Source organism: Macrosteles quadrilineatus, unplaced genomic scaffold (assembly GCF_028750875.1).
Source record: "Macrosteles quadrilineatus isolate MER2022 unplaced genomic scaffold, UCM_ALF_1.0 Scaffold_1__1_contigs__length_201487025, whole genome shotgun sequence".
Lineage (NCBI taxonomy): Eukaryota > Metazoa > Arthropoda > Insecta > Hemiptera > Cicadellidae > Macrosteles > Macrosteles quadrilineatus.
In genome coordinates, this window is record NW_026542594.1 from 166,771,533 (window position 1) to 166,788,829 (window position 17,297).

The window sequence follows — 17,297 nt, forward strand, 5'->3', positions numbered from 1 at the left end:
AGCCGTTCATATGTTACATAATTTTATTGGATTTTTGTAATTTTTTAACCCAACCCTTCCCTCCTGTGATGCTACAAAACGCAAGTCTCCTCCTGCCTGTAACGTAACAATGTCAGAAATTTCTTAAACAAGGTTGTGGAGTATGAAATCTAGGTAAAATTTTCTCCTGAAATCAAAATAATGGTTAAAACTGGATCTAAAGTAATGTTATTCATAAAAACCAACATTTTAAGAATAAACTTTATAGTATCTAAACACATTTACATAGCATTTAGACCTACAATAAAATGTTATGTCTTAAAAATCAGAATTTGTATACTAAACACTAACACTAACACTGAACACTTAAATATACGGTTTTGTAGAAAATTCAAAAAAAATTTCAATTTAAAATCCGAATGTTATTTTTATGGAGAATAATTAAACTGTTGTAGTTTGTTTTTGTTTGTAGTATGTTTCAGGAGATACTTAGTTTAAGAATAAGAATAAGAATAAGAAAGTTTATTGCCATTGACCAGGTTGTAAACAGGAATAGGCATTGTCAAATTACATTAAACAGAATATCAACATCAACAAGTATGTTATATCTATAGCTAACAAAGATTGAATATTCCTAACTTACAGTGTGAATCATTCCATTGTAATTTTATGTTTCAAAAAGTCTTTGACTGAATAGAAAGGATTTGCTACAAGCCAGCTATGAATTTTGGATTTGAAAAGAGAAAGAGATTTAACATTCAATCATGCTAATGGAAATTCGCTTGGTCTTTAGGATTGCTGCGGCAGGGGTATTTGTGTCGATGAACTAAGTTACTGACTACATTTAGCTGCATTTATGACTCACACTAAACATTTGCAAAGTGTACGATGTACTTTGCTGTCTGAATGTAGTGCAAGTGTAAGTGGGGCCAAATCGTTGTCAGGGACAATCGGTTTGTTTGCTTATGACCTCAATAGTTGACCGACGTTGAATGATGGTCTAAATGTCGATTGATCATCGTATGACATAAGTAACAGTCACTACCATCACTGCTGACCTAATCGTCAATACTTAATTTCTATCAAATTTCAACAAAAGAATTGAAAGATTCTGGGACGTGTTTAGAAAAATAGGGGATGGTGAGAAGGTTGTTTGTACTGTAGGGAAATAAAAACAAAAAATCTTTACTTTCATCCAAGCAATATACCAAGTGTACTTGTAAATGATAGAATGGAACCTTCTATTAAACTTTATTGCTGTAAAGCTATTAAAAGTTCGTTAGTATAGTCACTCTTTTAAAATGCGTGTTGGTTAAAAGAGTTTTAGGTAATTTTTTATGCACTCATTAGCGTTAAGCATAAGGTATGCCTACCAGTTACCAACAATGTAATTTAAGATATCACTAGTCTGTTTCAGTATACAATTACAGTATTAAACCTCCTACACAGGTCTACACAAACTAGTTAGATCAGATGAACAAACTAAACACATTTGTTCTGTCGTCATAAACCAAAAGGTTTTACACCCAAGTTTGCGCTGCCAGCTGCTTCATTGGTGTTGTAGATCTGGCAATCCTAATGCACTGAAGGGCAATTTTCTACTTCAAGGCACAATAGTCATATGACTTATCCAGGACCTGTCCCCACTTGAATTTTCACTAGGCAGTTTCAGCTACCTAAGTTGACCAGTATGAAACAGATCAACAAAGTCCAGTCCTTGCCAGCTACTGTACTACTATCTCTGGATTAAAATATTGTTTTCTGCAGTTTACAATCCAGATATAAAACGTACATGGGAAGGTCTAAAATCAACTACTTATGAATAGTGAATACTATAATCAAATGTGTTCCACGCACTTCTTATATCATAGTATAACCTTTTACAAAGTATATTTGGATTTATAGGCCCAAGTAATTAGATTCAAGATTCGTCAAGTTTTTTTTTAAGATTCAAGATTTCAAGAATTACCAATATGTTAGAATTACCAAATATTAGAATTAGAATTACAATTTAAATAAGCCTATTCATAAAAATACAGACCCGTTGTGGTTACGTTTGTAGGCGCTGAATATTGTATAGTTGAAATAAATGAATATGGGGAATTACGATGTACATTGATTCAATGAGGGTGGTTTGATTATCAATAGGCAATTAATTACGTCATTAGCTTTAAAACTAGCTTTTTTTCCTTTTTAGATTCCTTCAAAATGTGACCAGTTCTTTTGTTCAAATGAATATTATTTTATTTTTGAATCAGATGTTTACAAAACAAACTAATATGTTGTTGTGTTTACTTTTCTGATTTATTTAGCAATTAATTGATGCAGTGAAATCGACATAAAGGATGTGTGTGGACGATTCGTTTAATGATGTCAGGACACCAACGTTATAATTATGTGTAATGTGAATTTTATTTGATATTTTAGTTTTATTTTAGGGAGTTTCAATTCAGACCTACCTACTGGAAATTGTGTCTAGTATGAGTAATTGTATTGTGGTGATATTGATTATGGAAGAGGCAGGTATGCGATGGAATTGGAAGGTGATATCGTTGACTAGGCCTATACACTTCTCAATTGATAAATACTCTTTCTACTGTAGGCTGCAATAAAATTTGTCTGTATACGTGTAAGCTAGCTGTTCTGAATTATACACAGTTTTAACTGACTACTCCCGTACGTAGGACGGGCTATCACCTCGTTTATATTTATATTTAAATTCTATTTATTGGTTAAAAAATTTTAATTTTAAACTAACAATAGGTTTCATGTATAAGCATAAAAAAAATTGTATAGGTACCTATCGATATACTCAATGCTTTTAAATTAAAATAAACTTATAAGAAAAGATGAATCTGGAAAGACTTGACGCATGGCTACTTACTCTCTTGGATGAATGATGAGCACAAGTGGCTATGTAACCTCTGTAAAAAAACTAGACTAAGCACCAGAAACAGGATGTATGATTATAAAATGTTTTCCTTCTAATACACCAATTTTTTTCATATAAAACTGAAAGAATAGCTTAGAATGTTGGGCTTTGAATAGTTGTGAATGCTCTTATTTTTGATTAAATGTGCATACCGGGTGGTCCAAAAGAACTGCTAACAATTTGTTTTGTGACAGCTCAGCTAATTCATTGGTTAGAGAGATGATTTTTGCATTGAATGGTTCCTTAATAATTAAGGAACTATAAAATGTTATTAATTATTAATAGCATTTTTTGTAATTATTAATTCAATTGTTCAAACTATTCAACTTTTTTAGAAAAAAAATGTGTGACATCTATGCAATGTTTGTTTTGTAGGTGTAAAGTAATAGTACCCCCGCCGCAGCAAACCTGCAGACTAAGCAAATTTCAACTTGTCTGATTACATAGCCTATTTAAAATATTTACATAAATAAGACATAGGCCTATATTTCTAATTTAAATAAGATTAGATTAAACTAGTGCTTAGGTTTGCTGCTACGGGGAAGGTAAAAAGTGTTTTTTGTCCCTACATCAATAGTAGGCTATAGGATGAAAAAAAAATTCCAAATTTATCAATATATAACCATAAACAAGTAAACTACAACAGTTTTCATTTTCTCCATAAGAATAACATGGGAATTTTAAATTACACTATTTTTGATTTTTCTCCGTGACCGTTAGACATACAACAGCGCTTCAATTTACAAAATTATTTCTTTTTTAAGCTCTACAAAACGGTTTAAAAAGAAATTGCAAATTTTTTTGTTTTTAGGGTCAAAAATGGGAAAACCCCATTTGTACCCCATAAAACCCCCCATAAACCCCAGGTCTTCCCATGGTCCGATTATGGTGGTTCGCGAACTCATTCAAATAAACGTAGGTTTACACGTTTGCACCAAATTTCATCAAAACCGGATCATTTTTGTTTGAGTTATCGCGCTAACGGACACACACATATATATATATATGAATTTGACGGATGGTGTTTTTGGCCTCTAGGGACCTCAAAACAAAAAATTACATCGGTCCTGGTTCCAGGTCTTACCACGAGTACTACGGTAATAGCTTATTCCCTATATGGGAAATTTGCTAATAAAAAAAAGTACGCTGTGTAAAACAACAATTACAGTTTTGAATAAAACTCAAAGAAATATTTACATAGCTAAACCATTAATAGTTATTGCATGAGGAACCTCATCATTGAGATGAATGTGTGAGTTATTGCTAAATAGCTATTGCGTAGTAGTAATCATGGACTCAGTTACCGGTATTTAAAAAAAAGCTTCGACAGTGAAAGCCCGGCGTTGAACAGTCCACTGCTCCATTTAAACCAAAATGCTATCTGCTGGGATTTTAACTGTTGCAAAAATCAGCTGTCTAACTGAATTAACAACAGATAAAACCCTATTTTAAATTTTAGCTGTTATTATGGACCACCCAGTACTATGAGCTTAAACAAAATGAACTACAGAACTTTGATAGTAATAAGATCAATAAGAGGCATTAGACCATATAAAAATTAGCTGCGGCTGGACATTAATTACATTATTGAAAGGCAATCATTCTAGTTTTCAAAAACGGATAGTTTTTATACTAGGCCTATTATGAAATAACAGAAAAATCATAACTACAAAACGATTTTGTTTAAAATATAGTGGTATGTTTTTGTCTTCAACTCTAAAAAATCACATAACCTTCAAGGCTAAGATTACCTACAGTTCAAAAGTGATTGCAACTACTTGTGATTTTCTCCATAAAAATGCATAGGGTAGTTACTCTATCCGTTTATTTACCCATTATAACTTTTTTCTTATTAAAGGATTTCAAAATTTAATGTCAAACCAAGGGGAGAATGTATGTGTTAGTTTACTGATACTGTTTTTTCATACCAAATTAAAAATATCTCTGATTTAAAAATTTAAATTGTTTCACCAACAAAAAAAGATCTTAAAATCACCTAATTTTCAGCAGCTTATCAAACTCTCAAATACATTTTATCACACAGACCCGCGTCTGTCACTGCCGTCTGGTTTGTTGGGGCAGGTTTCCATGTTTGGCGCGATGACGGAGCTATTATCTTGAGAAACTGCCTTCCTTCAGCGCCACTCATTTGTCATCGTCTCATTTCAACCGAAAAAATTCAATTAGATTCATGACTTTTGGGAATAGCCAGCCTAATGTGTAGGGCTTGTTTGGCAGCAGTACTTTTAACGGTGATTTCCAAAATTGTCTCTAATGACAATTATTTTTTGTATCAGTAAAATTTCAAAATACTATAACTTGTGAAAATCTAAATAATTGTAGGCAAAAACTGATGAACCCTATCTATATATATAATTCTGTAAGACCAAATTTTTACCAGAAAATTGTGGACGTCTGGTAAGTCGCAGAAAATTGGGAGGGGTCTTAAATTAAAGGTATTGACCCCAGGGACTCGGGAAAAATAGCAGAATTCCCATAAACATACCAGAAAACGAGATATAACGTAAAATATCCACCATAAGAAATTCATGGGGACTGAAAAACGTCTGCATTCTATCAGCTGTTACTTATTTATTTGCAATGTTTACATTTATTCCGAAAGTCAATGTTGGTAAATAATGTTTTAAAATGAATTGTGTTTATTTTTTTGTTTTCCGTTTTTATAATGAGTGAAGTAACTAGACAGGGTAGGGGAAGACCTGCAAGACGTGGAAGAGTGTCCAGGATTTCAACAGATTTAAGAAATGCAAAAGAGAACGTCATGCAGGGCCTAACTGTGAAAGAAATCCAGAAGCTGTTTTACAACCTGTGTTAGAAGAACGCTGGAAAATGAGTTGAGTGTTGTTTCTCACAATCTAGGTCCTCTTAAAGCACTTGCATGCATTGTGGCGCAGTTCACTTCGCAGAGGAGGCCACAAATGGACATTTCAACGCATGTTTCCACAATGGACATGCCACAACCACAAGTAAATGACGAACTAAAATAACTGTTTTTACATGATTCGAACTTCATAAAAAAACATAAGGCTATACAACAGTGCAATGGCTTTTGCATCGCTTTCCGCTACACAAAAAGAGATTCCGGAAAATGGGCCTTAATGTCTTAGAATTCAGGGACAAATTCATAGATATATTTCTTCTGGTTAACTACCGCGATATGGAGAGTTTCCTTCATAATAATAATAATTTTAACCTGTTCATTTGTTCTCAAAATGGAAAATATAACAGAAATCGTAAGATTACAAAACAAATCTTCAGTTTTAAACTAGAAAAGATGTGCAATGTTTGGCTGTATGATTTCAGCTCAGATTCGTCGTTCTCCGGGCTCAGGCCAAACCGTGTACGTTTCCTTTTGTTAATATGTTGTGTTATTGATTTAATCATTATTTTACAATTGTATTTCATTGACACATCAGAAGCAACTAATATACGACTCCAACGGAAGGAAACCCAAGATATAAAACAAGAAACACTGTTAATTAAGTAACATAAAATCGATAATTTTAAAAACATATTTCGAATAATTGTCTTTTTATATATGGTTTTTATTTTAGTCTAAATTAGGGGCTATGGCCCCTACAGGCCACTAGTTCTAATTATTAGCAGAGCTTTAATCATCAATACACCTAATGGATATTTCCTAAAATTATCAGATCCATCCCTACTAGCTGCTACTCATGCTTCACAACAGGAAGAGGACACTGAACAGAATAATGTGGTTCTTTAAACCCACTGCATGAAATAATTACACATAGGCTACATTAATTTATTTTAGAATAAAACAATCTTACCGCTTAGTTTGATATTTTTAGTGAATTTTTCATAGGGAATATCCTTTCAAATCCTTATTTACTAAGGCCTTTATGTGTGTATGTGTCTGTCCGTTAATAATAGTCATCATTGTTTTTACATTTATTTATTACTCATTAAACAGAGCAAAACGTTCAAAATCTTGATGATTTCATTCTATATATTGCAGTTAGATGAATTATTAGCATAAGCCTTGAAAGTAAACCGTCAATTTCGACGTGTTTCACCTAGTGTTATTTAAATAGGAAATTTATCTGAAAATTTTAAGGGAATATTTTAGTGGAAATATAGCCAGGTAATGGAAATTCGCTTAGTCCGCAAGTTTGCTGCAACGGCGGTGTTTTAAATTTAGGTAAGGAGTTTAAATGGTGTTGAAATGGCACTAATGCATGTTTAAAAATACTACACTGGTATACTTTACAGTAGGCTAACTTTCTTATATATGTAGGCCCTACTGAGGATGAAAAATGGAAAACCCCCATTTTTAACATAAAACTCCCCATTTCCATAGACCGATCGTGCTGGTTCACAAAATTGCTAGAAGCGTTAAAACATGTACCCCAAATTTCATCAATTAGCCTCCGAGGGCATCATTATGTTGTTTAAATGGTAAACTTGGAATACAAGTAAAGGAAGCCAATTCCTCCAATACTTCCACAGTGTTGATATTCACATGACTCACAAAAAGCTTTTTACACATGAGAATGGTTAAGGGTGTTTGGTAACCTTAATATCTCGGATTTTTTGTTATTGTTCAAATGTTCAATTATACAAAAAATTAGAGACACAAAATATAAGAAACATTTTTTTATGTTGAATATTAAGGGAGATATGGAGCTTGAAAGTAGGCTAGTAAATTTGTCATATTTTAGTACCAATTCACAGGGGGTGGTATGGGTAATGCGACTCTCACCAAAATTGGCGTTCAGGTGTGAAATAATAAGATAATAATCACTTACTATTTAAAATTAAAATTTTGTAAGTTTTGTTTTTTTTATAAAATAAAATAAAAAAATTATTAATTTTAAAAACAGCTGTTTGTCTTTGGGTAAAATTCATCTATATGTAGGATTTTTGTAAATCCGATATGTTTACTCGTTTGGGCTGTGAATTCGTACCTGATGCCTTGCGCTGGCAGCGCACTACTCGTTGGGAGTGTGTATACTCACGCCGGGAATACAACTATACATTTATTCTCTTAATGTTACATGATGTTAATAATTACATATAGTGTTAATGTATTTTATAGCTCCGCGGCGAGAGTGTACACACTCCCAACGAGTAATGCGCTGCCAGCGCAAGGCATCTAAGGTGTCACGAATTCACAGCCCAAACGAGTAAATATATTGCATCTAAAAAAATCCTACATATAGATGAATTCAACCCAAAGACAAACAGCTATTTTTTAAACTATTAAAAAATGATAAATATTTTTTAAATGTTATAAAAATAAAAATAAATTTTAAAAGGTTAAAAAAAATTTATTTTAAATAGCTAGTGATTATTATCTTATTTTTTTCACGCCTGAACGCCAATTTTGGTGAGAATCACAAAACCCTTATAAATATTATAAAATATTATAAATATTACAAATTTACTACTTTCAAGCTCTATATCTCCCTTAATATTCAACACACCTAAAAATAAATATATATTATATATCTGTGTCTCTAATTTTTTGTATAATTGAACAATAACAAAAATCTGAAATCTTATTTTCGACCAAACAACCTTAATAAGTCAATTCAGAATTACCTTATTAGGAATATCTAGAGATACTTTTGATTTATAATAAAAAAAATAATTTTAACCATAAGTTTACAGGTACTGTCCGAGCCTATTATTGGTCTTAATTAGATCTTAATAAACAGACCTGTCAATAACGCAGATATTGCTGGATTTACTCCTAATGCCAGTTTTGGCATCTAGGGAGCTAATAATGTACAACCGAAATACTATTTCTGTTTCTATTTACTTGGAGATGCTTTTAATATTCCACTTTCACTATCCAGATGTTCTCTAAAGGTAGTGTTCTATCTCTAGATTTAATTTATTATTGTGAGTTAGTAGCACAGATCATAAACAAATTTAATTAAATATGGGTTGGTTATCCATTTGTTCTCTTAAATAGTTTGGATTGAAGTTTTGACTTGTTTCAGATAAATTAATATACCGTACAAAATTAATAATATATTAAATATTAATATATAATATATTAATTATATATATTAAATTAATATTATAGGCCTATTGGTTAATCAAAATGGTTTCATAATATTTACAAGTTTTTATTGCAAATATAGCTTATGTAGTCAACTAGTAGGTCTACCAAAATAAGTTGAAGTATATATGACCTAGGCCTATATTTACTATATTATTATGACAAGTATTATGACCTATCATTACTATGAACTATTTGTAAATGAACAGAATAATTTTAACTCACCTAAGACTTGGTTGAATATTTTATCAAAATTCACTTCGTTTTTCTTTTCAAGGTACTTGTGCATCACACTCCGAACACTGAAACAAAGAATTGGAAACAATATTAGTCCAATTAGCATACTAATCAGACAAAAACCACTCTCATGTTCATTTGGAGACTTCAGCATACATTGGACGTATCTAGGTAGGCCTAACACAATTGGGTAGGAACCCCATCTTAACCATATGGAACTGGAGAGGAGTATATGCTCAAATAATTCTAAACCAAACAAATAAGTAGGCCTGAATAGGCAATAAATTTTTAGTGAGCTAAACGTTTGAATAGCCTAAAGTAAAACTTGACTTAATATAAGACAGAATAAGAATCACAAAGCCTTTGTTATTTCTTTGGTCTTTTGCTTTAATAGGTAAGCAAGAAGAGACAATGATTGATTTAAAGCAACACAAGTTTGAAAGCAATCACATGCGATTTAATAAAGCTGACTCAATGATTGGTTGGTTCTTAGTGCTTGCCTATTGATAATAGGTCACCAGTCACCGTTCACCATTCACCGGATAATAACTTGATCCCCAGAAAACTCTGTAGGTTTGTGGTGGATCAAAACTTAACGCAGCTTTTCTAATAATTGGGCTTTTAATAAATGGTCTTGGCTAAAGCAAAGTGGTAGCCTACTTTCCTGTCCTGGGAACATTCATTATTGTCGATATTTTAGTTTTCCTTTACGATCCATATTCCTTCTAAATAATATCTGGTTACAAATTGACAACTGATCTTGTTTAGGCTCAAATAGGCCTGTATAGGCCTACAGTAACTTCTGGATTAAGAAATGAAACTGTTCTAAGCTAACATACTATAGTCCGTTTGTTTGGCTATGAGACCCAGCGGATTAGGAACCTTCTCGGAACTCGACGTTCACCCTTCAGACCCGCTCGCCAGGCTGACCATTGATAAAAAGTTTAGGCCTAGACCTACCTTACTTCTGTCCCAGCCCCACAGATACCTAACTATTTAATTTTAAGTTAAAATAAATTATTAGGTAGGCCTATTCGTATATATTTTGAGTTCTACATTAAATTCCAAAAATAATGAGTCCAAACACGATGTGGATAGGCCTACTTAATATCTACGATCTGAAAGTTTGACAAGCTGGTGACGATACAGAGTAATTGTAATACTTTCAGATCGTAAGTATGCACATAGTGTTTGGGCTCATTATTTTTGGAATTTCATGTAGAATTCAAATTTATAAAGAACAATTTATTTTAACTTAGCCTAAAAGAAAAAAAGTTACAGATTTGTGGGACTGTGCCAGTGGGTGAGTCATTGTTTGTCTCCGGCCAGCCCGACGAGCGGGTCGAGAGGGTGAATTCAGTTCTGAGAAGGTTCCTAATCTGCTGGGTATCATAGCCAAACAAACGGACGGACTAACAAAACTTGCTGTAGAATTTTAAAATTCCATTTCATAACAGAAAAGGCAAGTGGGGATTTTTTTAAATGTTACAGCAAGTTTGGTTAGTTAAATGTTAGGGTATCGGTAGTTTAAAACGCTTTCATTTCAATATAATTTTTTTATTAGGCCTATTAACTTATTGTATGGAAGGGATGACTTAAGAAATGTAATTAAAATAGTGTGCAAATGAAAATGAAATAACGATTTCATTGTGTTTAAACACACTATTTTAATTGCACAACAACTGCCTGTGCGTAATATAAATTATCAACTCAGTTCACTATAACCTAATTTACACTTTACCTTCCTAATTTAACCTAACTTTAAAACACTTGATACAGTAACGAATCCGCATAAGGCCGACTTGCCTTCCACACATGCCTAAATAAAACCATTCTGAAATAAGTTATTCAGTGCCGTGTTGTTTCTTAGATGTTTGTAGCACAAAAATGTACTTTAAATGACTTGATTGACTTATTTTTATTCTCTTCTCTTCAATTTCGTATTTTCATTTTCATTTCAGGTTCAGTCTAGTTCTACAAGTAACAGTTATTCCGTTCCGTAATTCCGTAATGCGGCAAGCAGTAGCAGACTAGAATAGAAGGTAGATAAAAGAAATCAAAACGACAAATTATCTTAAATTACCTTAGTTAATATTTGTGGCCTCTGAGACATTTTTGCACTGTTATTTCCTGGTTTTTAAAGGGAGTCTTCTACTTTAATTAATTACAATAATTAACGTAATATATAAAGTATCTGGAGAGAACATTTCATAGGCTTATAAATAGGTTAGGTCAAAAAACATAGTACCGGTAAATAAAACTTAGCCGTAACTCCGTTAATATTTGAGAGCGCGGAAAAATTTTTGCACCATTATTTTTAGCTAAAAATCTAGTTTCTAGTGATAGGCTATATATAAATCTATAATAGGTTCCCATGGTCACATTCCTCGCAATAAATACCCAATTTTTTCATTAGACTATTTTTTTATGTTACCGGTACTTGAGGTGATAGGCCTACATTGTTTAAATTAAATGCAACATCAAGAATGGTTTTATTAAGCCTAAATTAAGGCAGAGCTGTGATCTGATATATTTAACTTAGGCCTATTTACCATTTAGTCCTTTAATTTCATTTCATTTATTTATTTCAAGAATTTAAACATTTAAACAAGAACAAAAACAGAACAATAAATTAATTTACAATGCGATCACAAACACTAACAAGATCTAAGCAAACAGTAACCAGTGAGTTTTCCATTCTAGGCAGAAACAATATGTAGTAGTAATAGTCCTTGTCACGGATCTAGGCCTAATACAAAATTAAAAAATTAAGCATACCGTACTCTCAATGGGTAGGCCTACAGTTTCTTAACTGGGCTAAGTTAATGTATGCTAAATATTGATTGAAACTATCGAATTGAAAATATTGATTAATAATCGATATTTTTAAATGGGTATATCTATTATAAAATAAAACTAGCATAACCTAACCTAATCAACCAAACTTGCTGATGGTGAAAAAATCGCATGAAGGTTTACCAATCGAATCGATAACTTAGTTTCAATCAATATTAGCATCTCAGCCCAGTTAAGAAACTGTACCCTTCTTGATTCTTAAAACCCCCCAGCAGTATATTTTGGTCTCCAGCATCCTTAATAGGCCTAAGTTAAATGTAAATAGGTAGGCGGCCTAAATCTGATAGCCCATCCCTCAAACTTCCACCCTTGGCAGTAGACATATGTAAATTTGAAGGCAATACCGTACCTAACTAAAAAGGTATGTAGGCCTATGGGATAAGTTAGGTCTACTATGACACACATTAAAATGAGTAATAGGTACAAATTTGAGGTAAGCCTACCTAGGGTCTGGTAGGACTATTTTCTTACTGGCCCTTGCTGCTGGAGTACATTTCGACTTTTCCATTGCCATTAAATAGCTGACATCAGCTAATACGGCTTCTAAATCTGCCATGTTTATCCTCTGACTTTTAACGAACTCACTCAAAATAATATCAGGCCTATGGCCCAATCACACAAACACTACCACTCAGAAAACTTCATGTTCCGGGAATTCTGTCACTGCACATAAAACACTTAACATTTCTCTATTGACGCCACGATTTCACATATTCCACATTCAATGTAGATACCATAGCTATTAAACTACCGAAATTCTGATGTTAAGAATCTCAAAACACAGAACAAAACTAAATAAAACACACGAAATATGCACGACCGAACACAGACGGGAGACAGATCCTGGGACCTGGATCACTGATCTAGGCCTAGTGATGGGAGAATCGAATACAGAATCGAATAGTATTCGAATACAGCCCGAGTATTCGTAGATTCGAATACTTCAGATTCGTACGAATACTTTTTTGTGAATACTCTTGGCCTCAGATTTTGCAGGATTTCTTGAATCTAGAAAGCGAATTCGGGGGATTCAAAAATGTATTCAACACTTTTTCAACTACTGAATTCCCTTTTGAATATCTTACGAATCCGTAGCATTCGCAAGAGTACATATTTAATTTTTTTGACTGCAGCATTTGTTTTCATCTATTCGTTATAATTTTACCATTAGCCCTATAATTTACATACGATTATTATTAATCCTTAACATTTAGAATAATATTCTAAATGTTAAGGATTAATAAAATTAATTAATAAATTATATAGAATATTTAAAATATTAGGTTACTACTGGTAGAGGGCTTTTGAATAGAATTTATTATAACTACAACCGATTTATATAGTTCCATGGCAAAATAACATGCATATCTGATGTAAATTATCCATACAAATGAATGAGACATATTATTAAAGATATTAATTAGTTAATATAATAGAAAATAATACATTAATAAGACTGTAACTGACCATGAAATAAGTATAAGTCAAAATAAATGTACCTTTTAAAAATCATATAATTTAAAATTACATTGAATAAATTATATTAATGAATTAATTACTGTAAAACGAAATAACAGTGGCCAAAAGAACGGTTGCATTATGAAAAAAGAATTACACACTCATTTTCCATGCTTTGCATACTCAAAGGTGTTCGAATACAAGTATTCGTAAAAGTATTCGAATACAGGGGAGGCTACGAATTCACTGTATTCGATTCTTTAAAGTATTCGATTCTCCCATCACTATCTAGGCCTAGTTTTGGGGAGACAGTTCGACAGTTGACAGTAACAAAGAGGAAGTTATATCTACGACAAAGTGATTTCATATGACCATTTTTCATGTATAATAATTTATTTTACATGTGTTCCTGCGAACGTACTCAAATTACTTTTTGTTATCAGAAGAAGATTGATTTGATCCTAATTAAAGTCAGTACTGTAGCGTTTACTTGGTAGGAAACCGAACCCAACAGTCAAACTCAATAAAGGTTGGTCAAGGACTTGCTCGGCCCATGTCAATTTCGGATCTTACAAGAAATCCAATAATTTCCATAATTTCACTTTCACAGTGAGTCTGGACTTTCAAAACCGAAGATGAAGCTGTATGGGCCTTCCATCTTACTCTCATTCGATTAAAGCCTGTTTGCAAGAGAAAACTATAGTCTTTAGATATAGATTCTAGCATAGATTCTGACAGTTACCGCCTTGAGCTGTTCCAAGTCCCTACCTTTCGACAGGAAAGTAGTAGAGCATTATCATTATCTCAAAGTCATGTAGGCCAAAGCCCGCGTTCTAGTAACAAACTGACAAATCCTGGTACCTACGCCCAGGAACTGGCAAACTACGCCCTTACATATGCATTCTTCACGATTTTTATATCTGATTTTTATAAGACGTGCACTGTCCCCGAACGGAAAGAAAGACTCCATGCTTTATATTTTCAAACCAAAAGACTCCATCGTTGTAAAGTAAACAAAGCAAAATAGGCTTCAATGTGTTAAAGTTAAAGATAAAAGAGGCATCCAACACCTGTAAAGCAGCATGTTAATTCTCACAGGTCTCCTAGACCTTATACCGTAACAGAGGATTCCCCTGATGATTTTAACAACTTTTTCTCAGGAATAGCTGACAAAGTTGTGGCATACAAGGCCCCACTAGAAAAACTAGTTCCGGCGGCCTCTTTCCTGGATGTCTCATCATTCTGCAGCCTAAATCATTAGAATATAAGGTGAGCCCTAGCTTTATTATTAAGCTAGATAGTTAAATAGCTCAAATAGCCAGTATGTTTTTGGTGTCTTCTGCTCTGTTTTGAAGGCTGTCATCCACACCATCGTGGACCCACTCACGACTGACTAACGTAAACCTGTCAGAGAAACGGATGCTTCTCTGACGCGCTCAAGACTGCTCGGGGCATCCCAGTATTCAGGAAAAGTGACACATCATACTGCTGTGACACTGTGTCACTGTGAGTACTGTGTTAGCAGTATGAGTTACGCCACTGCAGCCTGCAGTGCTCATAGTATGAGCAGTATGAGTCTGCTGTGTCACAGCAGACTGCTTATCTGCTGTTAACTCTGCTGTATCTGGACAGCAGTGCTGTCCAACTACAGGCCTATTTTTGTCATACTGCCTGCCCTCTCTAAAGTCATAGAGTAGAGTCTGTGAAGATACAATTAATCGAGTAAATTAATTTAAATTTGTTAAACTACTGTAGTTTTTAAACACAGCCTGACGATGGAAACATAGTTAGTTTCTGAAAGCGCTTGTGGATTAAAATAATGTATTATATATATTGGCCTTGTTGAACTTTTAAGTTTAATTATACATTTCACTAAATAAATCTATGTAACAAAATGTATGAATTTATAATATGAAAAAGTATTAAGTGTCTTTATTAGTATTTCAAAACTATCTGTGCTCTAAGTCCAAAAATATCAAGTTTAAAAGTAAGAGGGATAACGGCCTTACCTTGGCCATCCGGCGCTGGTTCCTAGGGAAGTGTGAGTGATTGGTAAAGGTCTACCACCGAAGGTGTTTTTCAATTTGGCTGCAAAGAGATAGGGTAAGGCCATGATCAGCAATTTGTTGGGTATCCCATGTAGCACAGATGGTTGGGCCAACGTTGGTAAATTGTGGAGCCACACAGTTGGCCAACGGTAGAAATGTCACCTCTTTAAACTGTTTTCTAGCCAACCATTGTCCAACCGTTTTATTTCACACAAAATAATAAAGATTTAGTACGAAAATCATAATTATTAGTTGAGTAAATTGATTAAATAGTTCATAAAAACAAATTTTGAAAAAAACTAGAACAAAATTTTTTTGGCCCAGACGGGTCTCGAACCCGGGTCCTTCGACTTATGAGCCTCTTACTTTACCACTGAGCTATCTGTGATTGCTGATATAGAGAGTTTTCAAGTGGTGAAAGAGTAGCCGACAGTTGCAATGGTCGCAATACTTCAAACATTTTTGATACTACACAGTATAATATGATTCTGTTAAAGCATCATAATTTTTTTTTGGAGTTAGAGAGGATACTGGTATTTGAATGATTAATTAATTACCGTTAGATTGTTAATGCTATTATAATTGCCTGTTATATGATTAATTACTCTTTCCCCTTAAATTGTTGCAAATAAGTTAAAGAATATTAATTTAAAAAATATTTGCATTATTAAAATTATTAAAATTTATTGTTGTAGCGCCGGAACTGTAATATATAAAATATCTGGTTTTACAATACCTTTATCAGTTCCAAAAACTTTTGGAAACTTTTGGAACTGATAAAGGTATTATAAAACCAGATATTTTATTATAATTATGTTGTGAAAGCTAGACCCAGAGAATGAAAGTCGTGTAAACTCAACTATGGACCATTGTTGGTCCATACTTTTGTTGGTCCAACGGAGTGAAAAACGGTTGGACAACGGTTGGCTTGATGTATGATACCCAGCAATGCATATTAATGTATTTCATTAACAATGAACCAATGTTGGTCCACAGTTGTAAATATTGGTTGGCCCAACTACGAGATATACAGTTGGACAACGGTTGGTTGGTTGTGGAAGCTCCAACCAACCATCGACCAACTGTCCCACAGTTGGCCAACGTTGGCCCAACCATCTGTGCTACATGGGATTGAACTTACTGAATGCAAGAAGCAGCACAAAACTGTTTACACTCAGCAATCTACTGTACACAACCAACTGCTGTAACTGATACTTCTACAATTGTTTGATTGATTGAAAATAATTTACAATATACATTTTTAAATTTATTATTGAATTAAACTTTTCTCCTGGCGTGGTCCTGCAATTCTGCAAACTATCATCTCCTATCTAGAAGGTAGAAAGCAAGTTGTGTCTCTCGGCGGTGCGACTTAATTCTGGGGTGAAGCTTTTGAGACATGGAGTTCCCCAAGGATCGGTTCTTGGCCCCCTCCTCTTCACTATCGTTATAAATGATCTGGTCTTAAACAATAAAACATTGCTGTTTGCAGACGACACCAGCAGAGGCAGGGATCTGAGGAAACTGAATATCTAAACCTTGATGACTGTATATACCATGCTCTTTTTCAAAGCCACGTAAGCTATGGCATCCCACTCTGGGGTCATACAGCTGCAGCATATGACAATTCTTGCTCCTTCAGGAGATGGTTCTGAGGGTGATTACGTCCACCGGGTACCATGACTACTGTAGGCCTCTCTTTAGGGATCTAAAGATTCTGACTGTCTACAGTCAT

At 33.6% G+C, this 17,297-nt stretch overlaps 1 protein-coding gene across 2 annotated transcripts in view; it reads right to left on the reverse strand.

Annotated features, from left to right (window-relative positions):
• Positions 1–12,914, reverse strand: part of LOC128989212 (G protein-coupled receptor kinase 1) — a 105,736-nt gene extending 92,822 nt beyond the window's left edge. For both annotated transcript variants that reach the window (XM_054411095.1, XM_054411087.1), the window contains exons 1-2: positions 12,500–12,914; positions 9,189–9,265 (exon numbers count right to left, since the gene is read on the reverse strand). In XM_054411095.1, coding sequence (XP_054267070.1) covers positions 9,189–9,265; positions 12,500–12,612 — 190 coding nt within the window. In that variant the 5' untranslated portion in view covers positions 12,613–12,914. The remainder of the gene's footprint in view (positions 1–9,188; positions 9,266–12,499) is intronic.
• Between the last annotated feature and the right edge of the window lie 4,383 nt (positions 12,915–17,297).